Source organism: Heterocephalus glaber, unplaced genomic scaffold (assembly GCF_053883595.1).
Source record: "Heterocephalus glaber isolate CG9 unplaced genomic scaffold, H.glaber_assembly_v1.0 deba00001761, whole genome shotgun sequence".
In the NCBI taxonomy this organism is placed as follows: Eukaryota; Metazoa; Chordata; class Mammalia; order Rodentia; family Bathyergidae; genus Heterocephalus; species Heterocephalus glaber.
This window is the reverse complement of record NW_028258458.1, coordinates 1,463,148-1,490,074: the sequence shown is the minus strand read 5'-3', so window position 1 is coordinate 1,490,074 and position 26,927 is coordinate 1,463,148. Positions and strand designations below refer to the sequence as shown.

Sequence of the window (26,927 nt, the reverse complement as noted above, 5' to 3'; positions counted from 1 at the left end):
AGGGAGGCCAGAAGGGAATCAGGGGCCACAGGAAGGGTGAGGCAGGATGAGAAGGCCAGAGAGGCCAGGCGGATCCCGGAGAGACCTCCAGCCTTGCCGCCGCGTCCCCACCAGCCCTTCCTGCCCTCTAGGAGCGAGGACGGGGCGGTCAAGAGCGAGAAGAGCGTCAAGAGCACCAGGGTGAAGCGACGTCTGAGCTCCCTCCGCAGCCGGGTCACCAGGCAGAAGGAGAAGGTCAGGGGCAGGCGGGGAGGGGACACGCCCCACTTCCACCCCCAGCGGGGCCGGGGCAGGCGCACAGGCCAGGGAAGGGCGGAAGGTGCCCTGACACCCAGCCCGTCCCTGCAGGGGAAGAGCGCAGTGCAGCTGAAGGCTCGGGACAGCAGGGAGAGGTGGGAGTGTGTCAGCGGGCACCGGCTGGTGCGGGGGACCTCCACGGGCCACTCCAGCTGCCCGCTGTGTAGCAGGCCGCTCCTGAGCCCCGGTGAGTCCCGCACCCCGATCCATCCACCCCTCCCTCTTCCTTCCTGCCTCAGCCTCCTTTGCGAATCCTTGTTCCATGTACGGTGGACCCTTGACTTACAAATTCAATTGGTTCCCGAGGGCTGGTTGTAACTCAAGTCAGTCATGAAGGCTCAGGCTCCTCTACACAGCCTTCAAAGTCTCTCTCCTGTACACAGGCGGATCTCAGTGTCCTTAGAGAGACACTGGTCCAAGATTTCTCGGTTAACCCACACAGGTAAGGATGCTGCAGTGTTCCTTCCAGAACTCTTTATGGGTTAAATCTGTATCTGAGACCATCTGGAAGCACAAGCAGCCAGCATTGGGGTTGTAACTCAAGGCTTTCTAAGTTAAAACTTAAATTCTGGTCGTAACCCAAGTTGTTCATATGTCAGGCTGCTCGTAACTCAAGGGTCCACTGTATTTCCTTCTTCCCCATGTGGGTGGCTCTCTCGGGCCCTCGAGGGAAGCAGGGATAGGTCACCATGGACAGAGACATTTGGGTGGTCTCGGCCCTGGCGATGCCTCCTTACATCTCAACTTTTATCCCTGGGGGGACCCGGTCATGTTGGATTAGGGGCCCACCCTACCCCGATGTGATCTCATTTCCAAATGAGGTCACCTCCTAAAGCCTGGGGAGGGAGGCGAATTCATGGTTAACAAGCAGATTCCTGCCCCCAGGCTCGCTGAGGTTGTGGGGTAGGGGAACCAGGGTCTCTGCTCAGAAAACTGGACTAAGAAGCCGGGTGTGGTGGTGCACACCTGTCATCCCAGCTACTTGGGAGGCTGAGGTAGGAAGATTACAAGTTTGGGGCCAGCTGGTGAAATTTAGCTAGACCTTGTCACAAATCAAATAAAATCAGAGTAAAATGGCTGGGGATGTAGCTCAGTGGCAGAGTGCTTGCCTAGCATGCACAAGGCCCTGGGTTCAAGGCTCAGTACTGCCAAAAAACAGTTTCAAGACATTGCCAGATGTCCCCACCAGGGGATGAATTGCCCCAGTGAGACCCGATGGGCTGGTGAGAAAGCACCTTGCCCAAGGTGGCTTAGATGTCGGTGCAGAGAGAGCAGCGTCTCTACCCTCGGTGACTGTGTGGGCACTCAGGCTGCTGTCGAAATGTGTAGCGTTGCCTTGCGAGGTCCTTCGAGGTCCATGAGTTGAGCAACAGGCAGCTTCCGGTTCTGGCTGGCATCCCTTTCTCTTCTGCGGGGCTGGGGCTTACGTACTGGGTCTGTCCTGGGCTTCAGATTTCAGCGGCAGGTGGAAGGGGGAACTGGAAACCTGGACCCACGGCTGCTGGCACAGAGCCCGTCCCCGAGCCTGCCCCTGAGTGTCTCGCTCCAACAGCGCCAGGCTGAGCGAAACCCTTGCTTCTTGCCCTTGCTCCTGGCTCCTCACTTACCAGTGTATTTTCATTCCTCTCCCTGCTGTTTGAAAACAGCCAGAGTTCTTTAAGCCCCATCTTCCTGTGCCCAGATGGTCCACAAACCTGCAGCCTCACAGTTACCCAGAGATTTAGAGATGTAGAAGTGGCCAATCCAGGTCTCGCCCTAGATGTGTCCAAATAATCCCAGCACTCTCAGGGGGCTGAGGCAGGAGGATCAAGAGTTCAAGACAAGCCTGGACAACTTAGTGAGACTCAGCCTCAAAATGAAAAGGGCTGAGGATGTAGTTTAGCACTCCCTGGGCGTGTGCACACACACACACGCACACACACACACACACACACACACACGCACACGAATTTGCATTTTGCAAGTCCCCCAGTGAGCTGTACAGCGCTTGAGTTTGCTAGGAGTTTGCAGCTACACACGGCAGGCTTCCGCCTCTGCTCTGCTGCCACCTGGGGCTGGGGAGTCCTGGTCCTGGGCTGGATCCTGAGCACTGAATCACAGTGCACAGAATGCACTGGGTGTCGAATGGCATCTCTGTCATCCCTAATTGGGACCCTTCTGACCCAGGCTCTGGTTTTCAGTCCAGGCATCTGCAATTCCCTAAAACTTTTTTTTTTTTTGTACCAGGGATCGAACTCAGACCTTATGCTTGCGAGGCAGGTGGTGGAACCACTGAGCTACATCCCTGGCCTCTTAAACTTTTTTTGTTAAGCCAGATTCTCACTATGTAACCCAGGCTGCCCTCAAACTCATGGAAGTCCTCCTGCCCCAGCCTCCCAAGCACTGGCATCAAGGCATGCGCCACCACATCAGCTCCTTTAAACATTTTTAATGCAACACTCTCAGGAGCACTTAGGGTCAAATCCAGCCCATTAATTTGCTTTTTATTTGGTTTTGGGTATGGCCTGCAAGCTAAGAATTATTTTTAAAAATTGTACAGGGCTGAGAACTAATGTTCTGGACTCAGGCACTAGAATGTGTGCACCAGGTCTCACTGGAGCACAGTTTGCAGGTAACAATGGCAGGACTGCAGCCTCCGCACATATTTACTGCAGGCTCTTGGGTTTATCCAGCAACAGGCAAGGCAGCCTGGGGGTGGCGGGTCTCAGTCTCCCCCAGTCACCACAGCCTCACAGACACAAGGTTCCTGATAGACAGGGTTCCAGCGGCTCTTGCTTCTGGAATGTTCCTCAGAATCCTGGAAGTCTTCGTTCAAATAATAAGAGCAGTGGGTGGCATTCCTCTGCTGAGCAGTCACCAGACCCCGCAGGCACGTGCTCTAAAACAGGCAACTCTGTCCCATAATTCTGGCCTTTGGGATAAGGAAACTACTGAGGCCCGATGATTTTTTTTTCCTTCTTGGAGACAGGGTCTTGCTGTGTTGTCCAGGCTGGCCCCAAACTCAAGGCAATCCTCCTGCCTCAGCCTCCTCAGTGCTGGGATTACAGGCATGGGTCCCCCACACCTGGCTGGAAACTAGTATCCTAATCCTTTTACTTCTCCTTCCCCTGTCCCCAGATCCCCTTCCCATCCTTCCAAAGAGCCAACTCTGATTCATTAATCCTATTTTGTTTTTTGTCTCAATTGCATTAATTTCCACCCTGATCTCTATCATCTCTTTCCTCCTATTAGTTTCAGATTTGGGTTGTTCCTGTCTTTCTAGGACCTTGAGGTGCACCACTGCTTTATTTATCTTCGATACCTCTGTTCTCTCCATGGGTGCCTACAGCTGTAACCTTCCTTCCTAGAACTGCTTTCCCTGTGGCTGGTAGGATTTGGCATGTTGGACTCCCGTTGTCATTTCATTCTAGGGAGTTTTTTATTTCTCGCCTGGTTTCTTCTGGGATCCACTGATTAGTCAAAACGTGCTATTTAAATCTCTGCTCATGGGTTAATATCTTCCACAACTCTGGTACATCAGTCTCAGCTTAAGCGACAACATTCATTCGATGCTGTTACCAACCTTCGGGCTGTGCTTAGGTTTCGTATGTTTTGCTTATTTGTTTGCTTCTTGTTCGATCCAGTTCAGGATCTGTGTTATCTTTAGTAGTTCCCCTGGTCTGCAAGGATCTCTCCATCCTTTCCTCCTGTTCTTGACTGTGATGGTTTGCACTGGCCAGTGATCTGGCACCACAGCCTCCAGTCGGGTTTGTCTGGTGTTCCTCCGCATCAGACAGGGGTGCTGGGCTTTCACACCTCCTCATCCCACCGTGGTGGGTACAGGCTCTCCACACAGCATCGCTGGTGATGTCAGCCTCACTCGGCCTGGGTATGGTACTGCCTTCCAGGTCACTTTTTCTGTTCTGTCCTTCGGAAGCAGAGCGTGACATTTAGCCTACCCTTGGGCTGGAGGGAATTGAGCTCTTCCTTCTGAAGACCACGCTGAGGGCTCGAGATGGAGTGCTGTGATCCCTAGCCTCCTTTGAGGCCAGGAAGATTGCATTTGTGTCAGAGAAGCAGTTCGGGTGCCACTTAGCATGGTGCCGGGTGTACAGGCCGGGAGTGTCACGTATCACTGGCTCCCTTCTCCACCTCCTCCTGCCCCTCCCCTGGTCACACCTGCCGTCCAAGGCCTTTCCACCAGTAAGAGGCCACACTTAGATCATAGGCCTTAACCCTGTGCCGGGACCACAGCCCTTCACACCCGCCGGGAGGCTAGTGCCACCCAAGACCTGTGTTGCTCTCCCAGCAGGCTGACAACAGGCACACAAGTACACCCCGCAGCACTCCGCAGCACAGTCCTGGCCCCTGACGGGTGCCGGAAGCCAGGCGTTACTGTCTGACTTGTAGAACGGGGTCTTCAGCTTTTTGGGCACCAGGGCCTGGTTTCAGAGGAGACAGTTTTCTCACAGTGAGGGCTGGGGAGGGGGTCATTTGGGGCTATTCAGGTGCCTTATCAAGCTGTAAATACTGGTGCAGCTTCTCTCCCTCACCTTCTGCTGTTCCTAAGGCCCGGTTCCTAACATGGTACCTATCCACGGTCCAGGGCTGGGGTTCCCTGCAGTAACGGAACAGGCCTGGCAACATGTTAAGCAAATAGAGAACGGGTCCGCTCCAGGCGATTACCTCTCTGCTACCACTCAGCCACCCCAGGCCGCGTGACCGAGCCACCCTGAAGCCCTTGGTTGCCAGGGGCCTCACCTGAGCCTTGTCCCTCACTGCCATTCCTGCAACTTCCTCTTCCACCTCTTCCTGAGCCTTTAAGACAAAGTGTAAGCCCAGCTCCCCCGGGAGGCCTGAATAAGGATAGGTGATTGACTATCTGAGTGTCTCAGAAGCCAGTCTCTCTCAGCTGGGGGCCATTCAGCCCCCCAGCGGGACATTTGGCAGTGTCTAGAGGCATTTTTGGATGGATAGAAGATGAAAGACATTCTTCTTTCTGACAGGTCCCTTGACAGCCAGGTGTGGTGACCCACACCTGTAGTCCCAGCACTCAGGAGTCTCAGGCAGGAGGATTGCCATGAGTTTGAGGCTACCCTGGGCTACAGAGTGAGCTCAAGGCCAGCCCGAACTGCATGAAGAGAACTTGTCTCAAAAAAAAAAAAAAAAATACATTGATAGACTCCTTGAGAAAGTTGGTTTCTATATTTAGGGGGATACTTGTGTCAAGGTTTCTATAACTTTGGTTGGCTGTAGACATGAGGTTCATGTACTCTTCCTGATAAAAATCTCCAGTAGCTCCCCATTGCCTTTGACAAAATCCAAAAGCTGTAGCGATTCAGAGGAGGACCATTTCCTCACCCGATGAGCCCTCTGAAGTACCTGCGTTGTGACCTCCCACCTCCACTGAGTTGGGGTGTCTAAGTATGCCTCTATGTTTCTGGACCCCCAATTCCTTAGATATGTCCCCTCTTGACCATGAAGGTAAAACTTAGACTTAAACTGAGGGGTGGTCACTGGGGGACCCCCAACCCAAAGCATCTGACTTAGGGCCTTTGACAACATACTGTTTGTGTGTTAAAGTGGACTTGCAGTCTGCTTGACCAGCCTGGACTTTGCCTGGCTCCCTCCTGGTTTGTGCCCAACCGCCCCGCTGTGGGGGACCTGGGCTGGACAAGCAGCTTCAAGGCCAGAAGGTCTGATGTCACCTGGGGTGAGGTGCTGAGCTTTGGTGCTGGAGCAGCATCGGCTGTGTCTCCAAGTGTCCACTAATAGCACCCGTGTGGGCTGTGGGGGAGGCTCCCTGGGATGCATTTCAGACTCAGAACGTTTGCTTGCAGATATCTGACAGCATCTCAATTGCAGGAATGTTTTGGGGTACCCAGAAGTTCCCATCTAGGGTCTTGATACATTTCTGGATGTCCAAAAGCTTATTTGAGGGCATGTGACAGCTCCTAGGTGGGAGTGTCTCGTGCCTTTGGGATATTTGGCATGCTTTCTTGGGTTCTGACTGGTTGGGGTTCTCTGGTGGACCTCACTGGGGCGTCGGATGTATTTGGGAGTGCCTGAGAGGCTGTTTTGAATATTGACCAGGGCCGGGGATTTAGCTCAGTGGTGCCTCTGCCTGCCTTGCAAGCCCAAGGTCCCGAGTTCAATCCCCCACACCAAAAAGTGAAAAAGAGTATTGGGCGGTACCAGCCCAGGTGTGTGTGTTTGGGGTGTCTGAGACCACCTGAGAAGTACGCGACTCTTTTTCACCCGCCTTTCTATAGGCTGTGCGGCTCCTTAGCAACAGCCTCGCCCCTCTCAGATTCCCTACCATTCGCCACATCTCCTTCAGGTGCCCAACCCCGGCAGGGCTCCCGGGTGCCGGCGGACACCTCCCCTCCCCCGTCCCTCCCTAGTTCCTCCAAGACAGCCCTTCGCTGCCCCCCCCCCCGCCTTCTGAGGATTCCCTCAGAACTGCGCGTCACCAGCACCCCTGCTGAGCCTACACAATGCCCCTCAAGCCCACTGGCCCGCCACAGGGGTCTCCCCCGCCCCTGCGGGCCCCAACAGCGCGGAGGCCAAGCACTCACCCGGCAGCTAGGGACCCAGCCTAAGGCCAAGTCCCAGGTGGAGACAGCCCCGCCTCGAGGCCACACCTCCTTTCTGGGTCACGCCTCCTGGGCGGGGCCGCGCATGCGCCCGCTCTCCCCGAGCGGCCTCCTGCTTCCGGCTCTGGGCTTCGGGCGTCTGAGTATCCGTGGAGGCCGGGCGGAGGCGGCGACGGCTAGTGTAGTGGCGGAGCGGGCGGAGAGCGGTCTGCAGGGGACCCGGCCGAGGTGAGGGAAGCGGGGCAGGCCCGAAGAGGACGGGGCCGGGGAGGGAGGCTACGGTCGTTCCCGGGCCGTCCTGGGGCGCAGGGTCCCCAGAGGCTGCCCAAGGCCTCCTGCCAGGGCCCCGGTGCCCTCCTCCAGGCAGGTGGATGGGAGCTGGGTTTCCAGCTGCCCCTTGAATGCATCGGGCTGTGGTGGTCAATGCAGGGTGCAGAAGTGCAGAGGAGCCCCCCAGCCCCCTCCGATCTCCCGCCAGCCCTGGTGAGCGCTGAGGCTCCCTTCCTGGGGAGGGGAGAAGCTCACCAGCAGCCTCTGCGTGCTGGTTCAGGGGTCTGAGGCAGGACCAGGGTTGGAGTGATGCACGCAGCGCCCAGCCCCGTAACTCGGTGGGCCTCCCGGAGGTGCTGACCCCAGGAGCAGGTGTCGTCCCTGCCCGGAGCAGTCGGACACGGAACTCTGCCAAGTGGGCGTGTGGTGAGGCTTCCGGACTGTTCTCTCGAGTCTGCCTTGGCGAAGATCTCAGCACGCTCAGTACAACTTTCTCTGGCCTTGGGCTTTGCATGTTTTGTGGGGATGATTTTTTAGGATAATCTAGGTGAATGATTAATCCCAGGGCAGTAAGGAGGAACGTCTAGAGCGCAGTCTTGAGTGTCATGCATCAGACCTGGCTTCTTATCCCAGGTCTACCACCTAGTAACGTTGTAATCTCGCCGTCCCTGCATCCACATCGTCAAAACTGGAATAAGGGTTAGTTGGGGGATATTCCGCAAGATCATATGCACCAGGTGCCTGGTATATTGCGAATGGACCTGCTCCTATGCCTGTATTTTTAGGTTGACATTCCAAGCAATAAAGAGGCCAAGAATTTGAGCCTATTGGTTGCTTGCACTAGGTCAGGGTGTAACATTTGTCGATTGCTTGCTGTTTCTGTGGGTCACTAAGCCCTTCTGAGGGGGAAAAAATAAAGACTTGTTCTAGAGCAAACAAACTAAAGGCATAATTACTTTTGTTCTGGTAATTTGTTTTGATTTGACATAGCTTATTTCCTTTTTATCTATTTTATTTACTTTCTGCGGTAACAATTAAACTCAGGGCCTCACACGAGCTACACGGCCCCCGTATTTCATTTTAAAATGCCCTCAGGCATAGAAGAGAGATTCTGTGATTCTTTTCTCTTTCTTGCTTTCTTAAGTAGACGGGAGTGGGTAGCACCTAGGTTGTTTCTTGCATACTTGTGGTATAATTTTCATTCTTGTCACATAGCAATTACAGCTTTAAGGCTACTGCTGTGCTTGTTGTCATCAGCCCCGGGGACTAGGGCTGTGGTAACCAGTTGTGCCTCCCTGTGTGTTTACCTACCACATGTTTAACATACTTCTGATCTTGTGTCAAGCTAGCCTTGGTTCACATATCCTGGATCATATTTCCATTTCATCAAACTCTGTGGCTTTTGAAACATTTTCACCTCTAGCTGTCTTAAATAATTTAAACCCAAAGACCTTTGTTATGTCCAGCCTGTTTCTTTGTTACTTAGAGCAAACTTCACTTACCTCTGAAAGTGAGGGAGAGCTGCTAAACTTGGGAAACCTCCCTCCCCGGGCAGAACAACTCCAGTTGCAGCTCTGGAGTGGGCGGTAGGAATTTCTTTGGAGGAGGAATGTAGCTGACAGGAGGAGAGGAAAGCTGGTTAAAATAATCATCTCCTTGAGGTCTCAGCAAATCAATCCCTGCAGCTGTGTGCTCATGTTTTGTTGATCAAGTTAGTTTTGTGTAAATTCAGCTTGCTTGCTTCTTTTTATATGTGTAGACACATAGTTTCACCGGGGTATAAAGTTGTAGTTGGTTAGGTTCAAAGTAGCAAGTACACTGATTTATGCTTATGATCAAATTTATGAAAAAATTCTAAAATTCCACTCTCTGAGAGTACGTATTTAACACATGGTAAATAGTTATGTTTTAAAGTTATGTCACTATTTTTTAATGTAAGAACTTCATTGAGATAGAATTTGTGTACTGTAAAATTCACCTTTTAGAAATGTGCCATTTGGCTGGGTGTGGTGATCCTTCTGCCTCAGGAACTCAAGGAGATCCTCCTGCCTCAGCCTGTTGATTGCTGGGATGACAGGCGTGTGCCACCAGACCTGGGCAGCTCATCATTCTTATGAATGGGTTTCAGGAGAGAAAGCAAAAGAGGAGGTAGTCAAGCAAGCTGCCCCTCCATCATGGCTGTGGAATGGGGGAAAAGCAAGGCTGTGTCAAAGTGCCTGGCGAGATCCAGCATAATCTTGCACACAGGGGCCTCCCAGTTACGTGCTAATGATGCTAACTTTAATTTGCTGAGGTTCATTTGAAGAGCAAAACAATTTAGAAAGAATGATAAATCACAGTCATCTACAATAGGGATTGAAGTGCGTGGCAGCCACTACAAGAATGAAATGCGTGGGAACTAGCCAGATGCAGCGTAGCACCAGGAATCTGAGCACCCTTAGGTGTTGGAAGCAGCCAATTCCATGGTCAGGGTATGATATTGATGACAGTGGGCCCTGTGACCCTTTGTGATGTCCCCTTGGGGGCCCCTAACTGAAGACTTAAGTGAAATGGAAGATAGGAAAACTGGGGCCCTTCCTACAGCGCTGGTGAGAAGCAGACTGGCAGAATTGACATAGGACCCAGCTACTCCAGTGCTAGGTATAACCTAGGAGAAATTAATGCATGGGTCTACCAAAAAAAATGTGGAGAGATAATCCTTGACTTATGCTGGAGTTATGTCCGGAGAAACCCACCATAATTGTTAAATGCATTTAATACACCAACAAACATCATAGTTTCTACTGAAGGCCTGTTGGGTTTGTACCATCCTCTAGTTAGAAATCACGAGTCAAACCATTGCAAGTCAGAGCCGTCTCTACACAAATGTTCCTAAAAGCCGAAAAGTGACTCCTCCCCTTCCTCCCAAGCTGCTTGCTTGGAATGCCCCTCTCGAATCTCTCTTCCTGAAACCCACCCATAAGAATGACAAGCCCATAAAATGGTCTAGAATTGGGTGCTAGTGACGCTTGTGTTACTTTGTGAAATGTCTAAAAATGAGAGCACCCAGATGTCCCTCTGCTGGTGGATAAATAAAGTGTGGCCCATCCGTGCCACGGAATACCCAGCAATGAGGAATGGAGTTCGGATACGTGGATGAGCCCTGTGAACACCAGACACACTGGAAGAAGCCAGCCCCCGACAAAGCCACAGATTATGGGGTTCCGTTTATAGGAAATGTCCAGAACAGGCAAATCCATGGAGACCGGAAGTGGGTTCATGGCTACCAGGCCGGGAGGACAGAAGGGTGGTGATAAACAGGGCTATGAGGTTTCTTTTCAGTGTGATGAACTATAGTGGCGACAGATGCACAGCAATGCTAAATAGCAATCAGAGGAGAACTAGAAGTACAATAAAAAGGGCTCTGGCTGTGGGACAGAATTTTAAGGAACCCGTTTGAGACCAAGTAGCCAGAAGGTCCAGGGGTAAAGCTACAAGAGCCCTAAGGCAAAAAGGAAAAACTCGCCCAGCTAAACGGCAAGGGGCAGGCTGTGGACTCCACAGATTATCCTCTCCTCTGTGTCAGGCACTGGGCCCAGGCTCTGGGACTGAGTCAGTGAGAGAGACCCAGGTCCTTGCCACGCGGGAAAAGGTTACCATTGTGCGCGCGAGCGCTGTCCAGCGTGAGGCGGCCGTGCAGCTCCGCAGGTGTGGCCCCCGCAGAGGCAGGAGAGCCCCCCGGAACACCCGGGCAGGTTGAGCCCTGGCAGCTGCTGGTAGATGGGACAATGGGAGGTAGGAAGGCCGGGCCGGGACAGCCTGTGGCTAAGCTGACAGTGCCACTGCAGGCGTTTCCAAGCCTCAAGCCCGCTCTTACCGCCGAGGAGAGGAGGAGAGGAGGCGCTGGCCGTGTCCATGAGGGTTGGGAGGATGGCTTGGGAAGGGCAGAGCTGGGGACAGGGAGTCCTCCTGGGAAAGACCTCAACAAAGCCAGGACTGCGTGGAGAGAGCGCAGAATTCAGACGTGTGCAAGGTCAATGTGAGTGGCAGAGGCCGTGTCCTCCAGGGATCCCAGGACGGGCGGCCCGGTGACCAGGCAGAAACAGCAGCAGGACCAGAAGTCGTCAGCTGGCACAGTCCTTCCGAGACGACGTGGTGCCCTGTAGCCTATAGGTGCCACCATGTTGGTGTGACCCACTCAGACCCACCCCTGAAGGTGTCTTGGGCCCGGGAGATGAAAAGCCGCGTCCCACTCCACAGGGCGTGGGTCCCTTCTCGCCCGCTCCATCCCAGAGCCCGTGGAGGCTGAAGCTCAGTGAGCACACGCTTCCCGGGTGTGGTTAAGCGAAGGCCTTCAGATGGGGGGTGGTCCTGCTTGAGTGGGGGACGCGGCGTCATCGCAGGGGTCTTTAGAAGGAGGATGGGGTCTGAAGGAGACTGGAAGGGGCTGTGCTTTTGGCCCTGCGGGTGGAGGAAAGGACCAAGGATTATGGGTGGCCAGGAGGAAAACCCGGAAAGAGCGAGGTGTGGTGACTCAGGCCTGTGCGCTGAGGCAGGAAGATTGCAAGCTTATGTCCCACCTGAGCAGCTTAGGGACTCAGTGAGACTCTTTCTCAACAGAACAGAACAAACAGAAGGGGGAGGCTGGGGATGCAGCTCAGTGCAAAGGTCCTGGGCTCAATCCCTAGTACCAAAAAGAGAAAAGACAAGCCAGAGATGTAGTCTCCTCCTCGGGAGGCGTGGTAGGAGCCGGCCCTGCCCACACCCCATTATTGTTAGAGCAGCCACAGCAATCTCATGCACCCCTTTTCTTCTGCTAAACTTGAAGGTTTAACTTGCAGCTTGACCTGGGACCCCATGCCCTCCCTCTCTCCTGCCACAGCGGGCTGTAGCGCCTGGGGCTTCGCTGCACTGCGCCTGCAGCTCCGTGTGGGCCCCCCACCTGGGAGCCGAGCCCAGGGCCTGGAGGATGATGGCACACAGCTCGCTGCAGGAGCTCACACTGCTCCTGCACGGGTGCAGCATGGGGTGACACTCAGCTTCATCGCCTGTAAAACCAGAAACGTACAACGCTCCTTACTGCATGAGGCTGTTAGGGTCTGTGGAGTGCTGGCAGGGTTGGGGTGCTCGTTCATTCCCTGAACAGCCATCTGCTGCAGCTGTAGAACAGAGTAGCAACAGTGCGCACAGCTTAGTTTTGCTTCGTTTGTTGGTTTGGTTTTCTTTTATTGAGTCAGCGTCTCGCTGTGTAGTTCAGGCTGGCCCTAAACTCGCTGTGTATTCCAGGCTGGCCTTGAACTTGTGGCAACTCTCCTGCATCAGCCTCCTGAGTGCTAGGATCACAGGCATGTGCCCCACGCCGGGCTGGCTTCTGTACTTTAGTCTCCCCTTTTTCAGGCTCAGCCTCACCTGACCTCAGCTGAAACAGCACGAATGCTGAAGGAACAGTGACAGGGACCGTGCCACCAGGCACACAGCTGCCCGGGCAGCACCCATTTCTCACAGTTGACCCCACCTTGTGTCATCTTGTTGTTGTTGGTTTGTCCCTTTGTCTTGGCTCCAGGCAAGCTGGAGAGTTCACTCTTGGCTGGAGAGGTTTCTGGGCCTGGGTCCTTCACTGTCCTGTAAAGGTCACCTGAACGAGACAGCTAGCTGATCTCAAGTTTAAAGGTCCCTAAGGTGACGTCCACAGGCCTACCAGATGGCCAGACAAGTAGGACACCGCACATCCCGTCCAGGAGATTTTAAGGACCAGAGCATCTTCCATGGGTCGGGAAGGCCCCCTTGGTAGAGGACCCCAAAGGCAGGGCAATCTGGACTCATCATAGCCGTCTCAGCTGGATATGTTTCATTTTGACCATGACCACTGTGAAAGAGAAGATTTTACACCCAATTGTGACCCAAGCAGCGCCCGTACAATGGGATCCAGTTTTATCAAACAATACTCTTCTTTATTACACACACTAGACTGATGCTTTCCACCCTATTTTGTAGGAAATGGTTTTTACTACTTACTAACGGGTCCCGTCCACCATGCCCGAGTACCACCTTGGGACTCACGGTTTAGGAAAGATGGCGCGCTCAGCCGCACGGTCCACAGAGTCTCAGGTCCCTCGGCCCCTTGCTTCTGGGCCTGTGGGAGTGTGTGGCAGGGCGGGCTGCTCACCTTGAGGCAGCCAGCAAATAGAGACGGTGCCCTGGGCTGGGGTCCCAGCATCCCCTTCGGTGACCTCACTTCCTCCTGTGAGACCCCATCTCTGAAAGGTCCATTACTTCCCAATGGGGCCACACACTGAGGACCCAGCCTTCAGCGTGTGGGCCACTGGGGCACACTCGAGATCCAGCCTATGCGGACTGGGGCACCGCACACCTGTAATCCCAACTCGGGAGGCTGAGGCAGGATCAGTGTGAGCTCAAGCCCAATCTGAGCTGTGTCATGAGTTCAAGGCCAGCCTGGGCTACCTAGCAAGACCTGCCTTGAAAAACAAAACAGAGAAATCCAAACTGTAGTAGTTCTAGAGAACAGAGGTCTGAAATCAAGATGTCTACAAAGTTGAGCTCACTCTGAAGGTGCTAGGGAAGAATATTCTTCCTGGCCTCTTCTGGCTTCTAGAAGATGCCCCACATCCCTTGGTCTGTGGCCACATCAGAGCCATCTCCACCTCCATCTTCCCTTGGCCTTCTCTGTCCAGACAGCTTTCCTTTCTGTGTCTGTGTGTCTTGCTGTGCCTCAGTTTCCCTGTCTCCTTCCTCTACAGAGATACTTGTCATTGGGTCTAGGGCCCACGTGGAATTGAAATTCCACCTGGGGATCCTTAGCTCAGGGCATCTGTGCAGCTCTGTTCTCATTTAAGGTCACATTCTGAGATTCGGGGTGGCTGTAAATTTGGAGGGGGCCCACTATTCAACCTATCATAAGAACCTTGTGTTTCTACCGAGCATGGTGACAGGAGGCTGAGGCAGGAAGACTGCCCTGAGTTCAAGGCCAATCTGAACTGCATAGCAAGATCCTGCCTCAAAAATCAAAACAAGAAAGAAACTTGCTATTTCTAATGACTCCTAAGGGAAAACAAGTTTACAAGTATTCATTTCACAGGTTCTTTACATCACATAACAATTTTCCAGTATTTTGAAGTTAAAGTAAATGGTGAACATTAGTTCATGAAGTAGTCAGTTAATTGCAGAGAAGAAAGGTCATAAAGAGAGCTCTTGAATTCTTCCTGTAAAGCTTCTGAATCTGTATAGTCTGATGATAACTTGCTATAAAGTACAAATAGGTACCTGATATTATAATCAGCCAAATATTTGGCTGTTTGTAAACCCTGTAATCTGTTCTTTCCCCATACATTCAAATACTACTTCATTAAGTACAAAAATTAAGCTGGCATGGTGGTGCATCCCTGTAGTTCAGGGTACTTGTGAGGCTGAGGCAGGAGGATCCCACTATCCCAGGAGAGTTCAAAGCCATCCTGATCAACATAGTGAGATCTCATCTCTTTGAAAAGAAAAAAGATTGGGGGGGGGGGGGGTCGTGCCATCCACCAACCCCTGCACCTAGCTCAAGTCTGACCTTGAGACGCTGGATATATTAAAATATATTCAAGCTCACACCACTGTGGTTGTAAAAGGAATGCTAATGAAGGACTTTGCAAGGTTCTGGCATTTTCCTGACGTGGGCCCTGGTTACCGCCTTCCATTAGCAGTTATAACTGGCATTCTTAGGATGGTAGGGATCTCGAGATTCATGGAAACAACTCTGGGCACTACCTGTTTGCCACCTATTTGTCCCCAGCCTGCAGTATTTCAGGACGCTGGAATTCACTAATGACTCCCCGCAGCTAATCCACTTTGTGCTTCCTTTATTTGGAGGCCTTCGGCACCATCAGGTGTGGCAGTGGGAGTTCCCACACTGTGTAAGTACATTTCCTTCTTAGGAATAGGTGCTCCCTTCCAGGACAAACCAATTAGCTACAGGAGAGCAGGGAGCAGCATATGTTTCCTATACGAATCAGACAGTAAATATATTTTAGGCTGACTGCACGCCAAATATTGCAGCTACTCAGTGGGCCACCTTCCTTTTTTTTTTTTTTTTTTTTAATAAGGCCTTAAAAGGGCCAGGGATTTAGCTCAGTGGTGCTGCCGCTGCCTGCCTGGCAAGCCCAAGGGCCCAAGTTCAATCCCCGGTACCATAAAAAAAGAAAAAACAAAAGGCCATAAGGGGGTTTTCTGGAAGATGTCGGATGTGTAATAGCTATACCTGAATTAATCTTTTCAGAATCAGTTGTTTTTATTTCAGTGTTTTCCAGCCTGTCACTTTAGTTTCTGCACAGCCCACTGCTTTGACATAATTGTTTAAAAGATGCCTTGCCCGGGAAGGCCCCAGGGGATGGGATTGTTTTGCTGGGACCCCCACAGTTCAGCATCCGGCTTCCTACCAGATTGAGAGAAACACTTATTCCCAAGGCATATGTTTTTTGTTTTGTTTTGTTTTGTTTTTTGTATTAGAGATTGAGCCAGGGGCCTTCATACAGAGCCATATACCCCCAGCCCTTTTTTATTATTTTAAATTTTGTGACAGGGTCTCACTAACTGTCTTAAGTTGCCCAGGCTGCGCCAAATTTGTAATCCTCCTGCCTTGGCCTACCAGCTTACGGGGATTGTGGGCCTGCAACACCACCCCTGGCTTCTATGGCATCCTCTTTTTCAGCACATGAAAAACCTAAGAGTGATATTGAAGGTCCCTCCAGTCTGATACCAAGACATCGTGCAGGATTGGAGCCAAAGGACACAGATAATCTTGCACACAAGCCTGGAAAGTGCAGGACCATCTCCACCTGCTTCTACATCTTTTGCACTTTCTTTTTACACATATAATAAAAGAAAAAAACGCCCATACACCAGTGCATCAGGCTGCTCTTTCTTCCCAGTCTCCTTCTGATGTTCAGTCTGTATGACTGGCATCCTGGTTAGATTTGCCACCTTCCACCCTTGTTGTTGTTGTTAACTTTTTCTTTTGGTTTTTTGTGACAGAGTCTAGCTATGTAGCCAGGCCGGCCTCGAACTTGCGATCCTCCTGCCACAGCCTCCCAAGTGCTTGGATGACAGGTGTGCGCCACCGCACACAGCTATCCTGGACTTTTTGAGGGGCCACCGTACTTTCCCATGGTCTCCATACCCCTTCACATTCCCTTGACCTGCAAGAGGGCTCTGGTTTCTCCAAGTCCTCACCAACACTTGTTAATTTCCATTTTAAAGAAAAGATTATGGGGCCAAGTGGATGTGATGTGTGTAGAGCAGATCTCCTTGGGGTTTGATGCACATTTCCTCTGGTGACCGATCACACTGAGCACCTTCTCCCATGCTGAGGGTTTTGGTCTGTCTTGGGAAATGCCTTTTCCCAGCCTTTGCCTGGTTTTGAATCACACTGTTTGATTTTTGTTGAGCTGTAGGAGCTCTGTGCATTAGTCACATCTGACATGCTAGGATCTCACGAGAACTAGAAAGTGAGTCATGGGTGTTTGTGACCCTGGTGTCTCTCAGCGTGTGGCTGAGACCTGGCAGACAAGATCCCAGGCTGGGAAGGAAGCAGAGAATTGGCCCAGCCCAGTCTCTCAGCTAGAGCACTGTCGTGCCCACCTTGCCCCACAGTGTTTTTGTCTTGGGTTTTAATTCTGGCTTTTTGCGGAGCTGTGGGTGGAACCAAGACCTTGAACATGCTAGGCAAGCGCTGAACCCTGAGCTGCAACCCTGGCCCCAGAGTGCAGTTTCCAAGTGGGCTGTCGTCATGAGCCTCAGAAGCTCTCACAGCTCCTGCTGGAGAGGTGGTGCTGCCTCAGCCTCCTCCTCCTTCTGGCCGACATCGAGCCCACCCGGGAAATGGTGCTGAAGGTGTGAAAATGCACAGCTCCTAGTCTGGTCCTGTGTGTGCTCGATGCTTCAGAGTGGAAGCCCCGGAGGTGCTGTGATCGTCCAGAGCTTATCACCCTCTAGCCAAGCCCACAGCTAGGTAGATAGGTGAGAGTTCCCAGAGCTGCTGAGTAGTTTTCTGGTGTCTGCTTAGCAGGCGGCTGCCAGAGTTCCGGTCCTTTTGCTGTGTGGGTTGCTTTCTTAACACATCAGATGCAGATAAAGATGTAAAAGCTTCCTTATCAGAGCTGGAGACCACAGGGAATGACAGCCTTAATCATCATGCAATGAGTCACAGCCTCAAAGTCTCCAATGCCAAAATACTTGTCCAAAGCCAGTAAGATGGGCCTCGGTACAGTGAGCATGGAGAGGTTCCATTATGCATTATGTCTGCATCTATGTATAAAGTTTCTCTGTAACCCCAAACCCATGCTGGCAGCACTGTCTTGGTCATTCCCAAATGTGCACCAAGCATGGAGTCCCCAATGTGCCCTGTCCTGGCTTGGGAGAGCCAGGGACACCCCACCTCCTAGTCTGAGCCCATGCCCTATCTGAGCTCTGAGAAGCACCACATGGTTTGGCTTTTCATGCTTCTCATGGCACTTTTGATTTTGAACACTGTCTTGGTTACTTTCTCATTGTTGGGACAAAATACCCAATGCCCACAAGTTAAAAGAGGAGAGGTTTATTTTGACTTGCAGTTGGCAGAGGTTTCAGTCCATAGTTAGCTGGCTCCAAGGCTAGGTGGCATGGCAGAGAGGCCTGGCAGAGGAGAAACAGTCCATGGCAGGGTAGGCAGGAGGCAGAGAGATCAAGGGAGGAGGAGGGAGATCGACCCTTCTAGGCCATGCCCCCAGTGACCACCTCCTCCTATGGGGCTTTATCTCCCAAAATCACATTTAGCTATAAAGGCATCCGTGGACTAATTCACTCTTAAGTATCTCAGCCCCATGATCCAGTCACCTCTCAAAGCCCCAGCTGTGAGGACATGAGGCATTGGGGCCAGCTAGATTTAAACTTACAGACATAGCTCCCAAGCATGGCACTAAATGCTGTCCCCTTCCAGAAGAGCGCCTGTGACTTGCTTCATGAGGAAAATGCCAGTGTTTAAGATGCTGCAGTCAGGCCTAAGTGATGGTACTGTTGCTTGGGGGTTCAGTTTGGATGAACCAACACTGTCTATGAAACAAGGCATCTTTCAGCAGAAACAGGTACATATCCAACAATCAGTGAGGTCATGTACGGCTCCATTGACAGAAACACCCTACCCGGATTCTGCCCCTGTCTTCCCCCGGGGTGCAGGTTCAGTATTCACTAAGTCAGCATTCTCAGGGCCTTCCTGAACACAACCACCATGAATAATGAGCAAGGAACTCAGAGCGCTAGGAGGGAAATCAGACCAGTCAGGGAATTGTGTGTGTGTGTGCACACACGTGTGCATGCCAAGCACCTGGAGCCAGGGGACCCAGAAGGGGTGGCCTGCAGGACAGTTTGAGGTCAGCAGAGTCCCTGCAAGGCGGACTGGAGATCACAGTCATGCGCTGTGGCTGTTTGACATCGGTCCCCTAAGGCGATGTCACCTGCTGAGCCTTCTAAGGGAGGTGAGCATCATGGCTGGCTTTGAGCGGAGGGGACACAGCCCACTTGGTGGGTGATGGACGCGTGAGCTGCCATACAAATGGCCAGCACCTGAGTTTCCTGCATGCCAGAGGCTGTTCTAGAACATTCTCCATCACAGCAAAGAGGCCACTTGTGTTATCCCCCTGCCCATGGGGGAAACAGGCAGGGAGCCTTGAGGTCCCTCGCTCTCAATCCCGGAGGTCCCTTAAGGGACACTTCTGATGACCCCAGTGCTCTTGCTGCCGGATCCCTGTTCCAGAAAGACCCCCTCGTGTGGTTCCAAGGTGGCAAGGAGAGGGAGAGGGGGCAGAAAGGCCCCGGTGGCAGCCAGAAGTTTTTCAGAGTCGGCCTATTTTGGAATATGTGCATACACATAATGAGATACCATTTGGGGGGCTCATGTCCAGATGCGAAATCCATTTATGTTTCCTGTCCGCCTTCCCCGCACAGGCTGGAGGTCACTTTTTTTTTTTTTTTTTTCTGGGTACCTGGGATCGAACTCAGGTCCTTGCGCGTGCAAGGCAAGCAGCAGAACCACTGAGCTACGTACATCCCCGGCCCTGGAGGTCACTTCTTACGCTCTATGATGCACCTGCCTTGCGCCTCCGCCCACCCCTCAAGGCCAGGTGTGGAATTCTCCCCTTTGGCCTCCTCTGGCCCTGCCAGAGGGGAAGGAGCTCTCTGGCATTTTGCTCGCCCGCCCGTCCTCCGCCCAGCTCACCAGCTCACGTTTGTCCTGGCTGCCCCCAGAGCGAGCCCATCTCGGAGCCCGCTCTGTGCCAGGGGTGTCCTCCTTGCATGCCCCTTCACACCTAAGACTCATGGCTTCCGGCCGCCCACCCCTGCACGCTCTAGACCCACACGCGGAGGGATTTGTGGCTCACAGCACCTCTTCCCTAGTTAGACTGCTCGTGCCCCATCCTAGGTACCGAAAAGACCAGGTGCTTTTTCACATTCTTATTTAACTTGGACTTCACGTAAATGTACTTGTATGCGTTGTATTTGCTAAGGCAGGTGTAGATCCAATAGCTCTTCCTCTGAGAACGGAATTTCCCGTGCTTCCCATCTTTCCTGTTTAGACCACATTCGTACCTTAGCTCCGTGCTTTCCGCCCGGGGCAGGAGGAGAACCTAAGGGCACCTGAAGCTCTTCGAATGTGGAATCCCCCAGGTTTCTGTGACCATCTGCCACCATTGTTGCCATTACCCCGAATGACATTTGTTTGGCTTCTCTTTAAGCAAATTAGTGTTAAGGGTTTAACACTTACCTCTTTTGCACTTGTAGATCCAGGCTTTAGGTAGGATTTTGTCCCAGAAATAGGTGACCAGCAGCGTGGCGTCCTTAGCTCTGGAGACCAAGTGGCCCTCTTTGAGAACAAGCTGTGAGCAGGTCGCTACTGAGGACACTTGGTCGCCTGACCTCGGGGACCTCAGTTGCAGGCTGGACCCCATCAGTGGGGTCCCTTAGGAATGCCCCGGATGAATGGCAGGTAGCTTGTGTTACAGCCTTGCTTTTAGCTGGGCACGTGACACACAGCTATTCGGGAGGCTGAGGCAGGAGGATCCCCTTGAGTTCAAGGCCAGCCTGGGCTATATAGTGAGTTCAAAACAGCCTGAACTACATAGCGACACTGTCTGAAAAAAAAAAAATGACTGTAAAGATGCATTGCCATTCATCTCCTTGAAAATCCTCCCTCTCAATCTGAACACACTTATCCTGTCTTTCTTGCTGCTTTCTGAAGCATTTCTGGAAGTCCTCCTTCATGAGTGTTGTGCTGTCTCCACGCCCTGAATTGATTCAAAACATTCATCTTTTATGGTCATTTTGACCTTGGAGAAGGGCCAGAAGTCACGCAGTGCCAGATCCAGTGAGAACAGTAGAGGAAGACACTGAGTCATGTTTTTATTTTTTTATTTTATTTTTTTAATTTTTTGGTACCAGGGATCGAACTCGGGTCCTCGCGCTTGGGCAGCAGGCGGCAAAACCACTGAGCTAAATCCCCGGCCCAAAGAACCCTGCTTTTACCACACCCTGTGCTTCAAGGTTCAGTCCTCACCCACTCTCCCAGCGTTGTGGTTTGGGGTCCTGGCTGCCTGTGGCCAGGAGTTGCTCCCCATGGACCCACCCAGATGGCTCATGGTCCCCACTCCTCCCCTCCCAGTGTTCACAGCCCCTGCCCCGCTGGCCCTGCCTCTGTGCTCCCGTCTTCCTGACGGTTTGGTCACCAGACTGGTTCCCAGGTGCAGGCTCATCACTCCCAGGGCTCCATCAGGAAGACAAGCGCACTCAGGCGGCACACTCAGAGCCATGAACCGGGCCCCGCCTGTCCTTCCTATCCTCAGGTCTGGCCTGTACACCCTGCTCACCCGGCCCCCACCCACAGCACCCCTCACACCCCCTGTGCTTTAACCATCTTCTTCCTGCCCTTCGTCCCCTCTGCCTTGCCCACTCCCCTTTCTGGAATGGGCTTGCTGCTTCCTTCTTTTCTCCTGCCAACCTCCTACTCAGCCTTCAGAACCCAGTGCACATGACCCAGGAACCCCTCCCTGGACAGGGCTGAGACACTCAGCCCCCAGTCCGGAAGCACTCAGACTCCTTTGCCACTATGCCACTCCTTGCTCACCTGGGCTTCTCTGGGCTGGGGGGCTGATCTCATCATCCCCACAGCCTCTCTTAAGTGCCGTCCGTCCGTGTCTGCGTAAGTGCTTGCTGGGCGGTTTGGTTTGGCTTGGCTTGGCTTGGCTTGGCTTTCACCATGGGCTATTGAGAGACAGTGACTGCTGGGATCTCCCTGGGGACTTGTGGATTCTGTCCTTGAGCTGCAGGTCAGGAAAACGCTATCAGCCTGCTCCCAGCCAGGCCTTGGGGACTAGGGGCCTCGCGGCCCTCATTCGGACTCACCATCCAGCGTGGTTTCCTTGTTCAGTCTCGTTGAGAGTCCTGTGAGGTGGCTGCTGTTTGTTGCCAAAACCGGCCCGGAAGGCAAAGATAGTCATAGCACGGATGGGATCTGAACTACCCTGAGGCTGGCCGCTGGGTGGGGGAATTGTCTGCCATTCTGAGTGCTTCTTCATCGAGTTTAACCCACTGAGGAGATGAGGTTGTTAACCCACGGCACTGTGAGACGGGATGGTTCCGAGGCCGGGTGGGTGGGCGGGCAGGGAGAACATCTCTGCCACCTTGGGCCCTGTCTGCCATCCCTGGGGCTCTCCCCTTCTCTCTTTGCCCCTGCCCGCTGTGGTGCTGCTTTCCTGGGGTGTTGGGTCACAGCCCTGAAAAGTTGGCCGGCGCAGAGTGAAGCTCAGGCCCCAAGCCCCGGCTCCCGGGCCTGCGTACTGGGGAGGACTTGGAAGCATCAGGGCCCCGGATCCGCAGCTGCACACTTGGAAAAGCAGCAGAGGTGAAAGACCTGGTTGGGGCGGGTCCGGTTTTTTGGATTTTGGAATAATTGCACACACGAAATGTAAATTGGAGATGGAAGCCTAATCTCAACACGAAACTCATTTACGCTTTATCTGCACCTTCCAGGCATGCCCTGAAGGTCATTTTATGCAAGATTTTAGGTACGCCCACATACAGTAGCCCATCACATCCTGAAAGAGCGGTGGAATTTTCTGCTTGAGGAAGGGCTGGGCCTGTAGCCCAGTGCAAAGACCCTGGGTTCAATCCCCAGTTTAAGAAAAAAGCTTTGGATTTTGCAGTATTTTGGATTTCACATTTGGGGATTAGGGCCGCTCAGCCCGCCTAACTCAGAAACAGGCCATCTGAAAACCAACATTCTGTTTGCTGCGTAGCATCAAAAACTGTAGCCATAGGGCCAGGGATTTAGCTCAGTGGTTCCGCCGCCTGCCTCAAAAGCACAAGGTCCTGGATTCAATCCCCGGTACCAAAAAAAAACAAGCTGTGGCCACCTACTTTGAGCTTTATTTTTAACCCTTATTTTGAAATAATTTTAGCTTTTCCCGGCTGCTTGGGAGGCTGAGCAGGAATGTCAAAAGTTTAAGGCCAGCCTGGTGAGAGCCCTGTCTCTAAATAAAAAGGGCGGGGAATGTAGCTCAGTGAAAAGGCCCAGGTTCCATTCCCAGTACCACACACACACTCACACAAATTATAAAAGTTATAGAGCTATCATAAGAACTTGCAAACAATGGGAAAATGTGGAGGAACACTCAGTATCCCATTTAACTTCAGTTAATTGCTATTTGCTACATACATCACCTCACGGGATTCCCCCTCTTCAGCAGGGTTTTGCTGCAAGGTTGTATTCATTAGCATAGCCCTCTGGAAAAGCAATTGAGTGACCCATATCTAAAATCTGTTCGAAAAATTCTGACCTTTGCCTCCTTCTCCTGTCTCGGAGATTGGTGTATGCGATTGGAATGCACTGAAACGCCTGAGCACAGGGAAATGATTAAAGCGATACAAGGCCCACAGCAACATGAAAAAACACAAAACATTTGCTGGTGCTGCTATTGTGAGAGACGCATACACACTGTGAGAGACACATACACACCGCACCGTAAACATCTGTAAACAATGTCAGTATTGGTGGAGCACCTGGGCGGTAGCTCAGTGGTAGAACACTTGCATAGTGTGGGTGAGCCCTGGGTTCCAACTCAGCTCTGTACCCCCAAGAAAAGACTGCTGCTTTGGGGTTGTTGGGAGTTTTTTTGTTTTTTGTGACTTTTTTTTTTTTTGAGACATGGTTTACTATGTAGCCCATGCTAGCCTCCAACTCCTCGAAATCCTCCTGCCTCAGCCTCCTAAGTGCTGGGATTACAGGCATGCACCACCATGCCCCATTCTGATTTTTTAACTTAATTTTTCTTTTTACACATTTTAAACTCATCTTGTGCTAGTAGCAGAGAAGGATCAGATTCAGGTAACAGTGGTAGAGGTGACATTCTTTTTATGGGCCGGTATCTGTGTTCCTTATCAGCCAGGAATCTTTGCCAGTGAAAAGTCTGTACCACATTCCTGCTGCCGCGGTAGGCAGCCAGCAAGCAGGTTCAAGGCCCAAGAATGGCCAGCTGTATTCTGGTGGGGTTTCTGAGGTGACTCACCCACAGCAGTCTGCCTCGGTTACTTCTTATCTTTGGTAAACAAGGGTATAGATCTGGGGATTAGGCATTCATGTAGCGATGCCACAGTGGTATTCCCTATCATCGGGGCCTCAAGCGATCCCCAGCCTGGGGGGGGGGGGGGTATTGGGGAGGGCGTGTCCTTGAAGGGTCCCCTCCTCCCTCCTCCCTGTACTCTGGCCCTGATGTGACCCAGCACTCAAAACAAACTTTCCTTCCTTCTCAGTTGATTATCCGTAGGCTTTCAACACAGTAATGGAAAGTGGATTAACACAGTCCTAGACGTTAATAGAAGAAAATGTAGTGTTGTGTTTTGTTTGTTTGTTTTGGGGACGGGGTCTCACTATGTAGGTCAGACTGGCTCTGAGCTCACTGTGTAGCCTGGGCTGGCCTCGAACTGCAGGTGATCCTCCTGCCTCAGCCTCCCAAGTGCAGGGATGACAGGCCTGTGCCACCGCGCCTAGCTATGTTGATTAATGGAATAATTTAGGTAGGTGTTTCCCCCCACTTTAAAAGACCTTGAAGTTAAGGTTTATGAAGAACAAGGGAAGGCTGGGATGCAGCTCTGGGGTAGAGTGCTCGCCTAGCACGCATGAGGCCCTGGGTTCCAGTCCCAGCACAAAAAGAAAGAAGGGGAAGAGGGAAGGAGGAAGAGAGGGAGGAAAGGAGGAGCTGAGCCCCAGGCCCTCCCTGGGGTGAGGAGGTGCATCCCCTTGTGGCAGTGGGTGATTTGTGAAGACTCGGGGGCCTCGAGGGTCCGTGGGCACTCGTTTGTCCTTAGTCCACGCTCCACAGGCCCCTTAGCACGGGCACCTGTCCTGCACCTGTCAGTCCAGGGATCATGTGCTGCATAGAAAAGCTCTGGAGCTGAGCATGGTGGTGCACACCTGTAATCCTAGCTCTTGGGAGGCTGAGGCAGTAGGATTGCCACAATTTTGAGTACATCCTGGACTGCATAGCAAGAGGCTATCTCAAAATTAAAAAAACAGAACAGGAAAGCTCTGGAACATCCCACCTGTCTGGTAGAAGAGGGCAGAGAAGGAGAGATGGGAGATCGTTAGGGATTAGGGAGAGGGGTGCTGGGGCCTAAGAAGCTTCGGGGGGCGATATCTCCACCTCTGCCGTCATCCCCAGGTTCACCCCTAGGCAGGGAAACGTACTGCAGGAGAGAGAGAGATGAGGTGGAACAATACAGCAGAAGGCTATGGAGGTGTCTTAGTCACTTGCCAGTCACCGAGAGGAAATACCCAACACCCGCCACTTAAAGGAGGAGAGGTTTATTTCGGCTCACGGCTTCGGAGCACTCAGTCCATGGTTGGTTGGCCCCAAGGTGAGAGGGCCTGGCGGGGGACAGCTGCTCACCCCAGGAAGCAGAGAGAAAGAACGGAGCAAGGGACAAAAACCTACCCGCCCAGGTCACGGCCCTGTGACCCCCACCCCGTGCGGCACATTCTGCCGCGAACACAGAATGGACGAGCTCGGTACCCCAACATCACCTCCTGAACCCCCGTCCCTGAACCCTGGAGACCGTCAGGGACATTTTGGATCCTGGCCGTAATAATAGGTAAAGAAAGCCAAGAAGTTAATAAACAGGAATAAGAGATAAACCAGGAAATAGTTCCAAAGTTCACTCCTGCAGCAGTGCTCCGCCAGCGTTCAGGCGACATCCCTTTACCTTAGGGTAGCTCTGTGTGGTTTCCGCCTAGGACGTTGCTGGCATTTTTGAGTGTCTGTGGGAAACTGGTCAGGGGTGACCCGTATCTAAGAGGTGGGGTCCACACGAAATTCCCAGGAATTGCAGGGCTCCAACTCACTTCTGCGTGCAGGTTCCCATTTGGTTTTCCTCCGTGGGAACCCCTGGGGGCGTGGCTGTCCCTGGTCCCCGTCGTCCTGCAGGGCACCATTCGCTTCCTGACCAAAGGGCCCAGTTATGTGTAGAGTGGAACTCAAAGCCCCGTCTAAGATACAGCCTTCTTCGGTGAAGGTTGACCTTAAACACTGTTTATCCATTCATTCATCTTTGTGGAGTTGGGGTAGAACCCAGGGCCTTGCCCATGCTAGGCAAGCAGCACTCTGCTCCTGAGCCACACCCCAGCTCACGTTCATCCTCAAATTGGGGGGGCACTGGGCCTGCGGGCCTTGCCTTTGGGTGCCCCCCATGCTCTCCCTGCCGCAGCCATTGCCACCCGACCTGCACCCTTCCTGGCCTGACTTGAGGATGCAGGGTCCAGAGACGTCTGAGCTTTGCCCTCGGGGAGGTCAGGGTGCACCCCTGATCCGTGGGATGCCTGGCTGGACCATTTGCCGGGCACCCAGCTCCAGAGCGGCCGGGCACAGGGCACCCTAAGTGGACCCTGAAGACCCCTCAGGCCGCAAGTCCGTGCAGTTGGGGCGCAGTGTGCCAGTGGTGGCAATAGATGAGGGGCCCAGGGAGGGTCCCAGACCCACAAATGGGGCGGCCTGAGAGTGGGTGGCCACCGCACGGGACCAGAGACTGGGTGAGTGACAGGCGAGCCCCAGATCCCACAGAGGAGGCAGAAGCAGGACCCCTGGCGGCCTGGACTTGGGGTGTAGGAAAAGGTAGTGTCCCCGGGGACCCCAAGCTGCGTCTCAGGCTTCTGGCACGGAGGGAGGCCCTACACAGGTGGGAGAAGGTTCCAGGGAGTGCTCCCGAATCCCAGGCCTCCGCACCCCACAGCAGGGGCTGGGTGCAAACCCGTGGGAGGAGCGCGAACCTGAGAGAGCCAGCAGCCTGAGGTGTCCACCGGACAGACGCCGCCCTGCCCCCAGGAGCCTCCTGGGGACGCTGTTCCCTGCGCCCAACACCCCACCGTCACCTGGGAACACTGGCCCGAGTGTCTGCCTACCAGTGATGTCGAGCCTCTTAGAGCTTTCGGTGGTATCAGCAGCCCACTGTTGCACACAGGTTTTTCCTCTGATGAAATTATTTCTATTTTTTCGTGTAGATCATGCTTTTTTATTATATCAGACGGCTTCACCAGCCCTTGGTTTCTGGCCTTGTTGCCTGGGAAAGGTTTTATGGTTTTGCGTTTTTCTCTTTTCAATTTCTGGTCCGTTTTGAGTTCCTGTTTGTGAAAAGTGTGAAGTTCAGGTTGAGGTTCATTTCTCCTACCCCGCCGTGGACCTGAGCATTAACTGTCCCTTTATTTTAACTTATGGAATAGTCCATGGACTGACA

At 52.7% G+C, this 26,927-nt stretch overlaps 1 protein-coding gene across 6 annotated transcripts in view; it reads left to right on the top strand.

Annotated features, from left to right (window-relative positions):
• Arhgef18 (Rho/Rac guanine nucleotide exchange factor 18) overlaps window positions 1-26,927 on the top strand; it is a 74,704-nt gene that overhangs the window by 22,939 nt on the left and 24,838 nt on the right. For 5 of the 6 annotated variants that reach the window (XM_087202005.1, XM_087202004.1, XM_087202007.1 and 2 more), the window contains exons 9-10: window positions 132-234; window positions 349-484. In XM_087202005.1, coding sequence (XP_087058131.1) covers window positions 132-234; window positions 349-484 — 239 coding nt within the window. Of the gene's footprint in view, window positions 1-131; window positions 235-348; window positions 485-6,947; window positions 7,101-26,927 lie in introns of those variants that run through there. The other variant, XM_087202006.1, reaches the window with a different exon arrangement.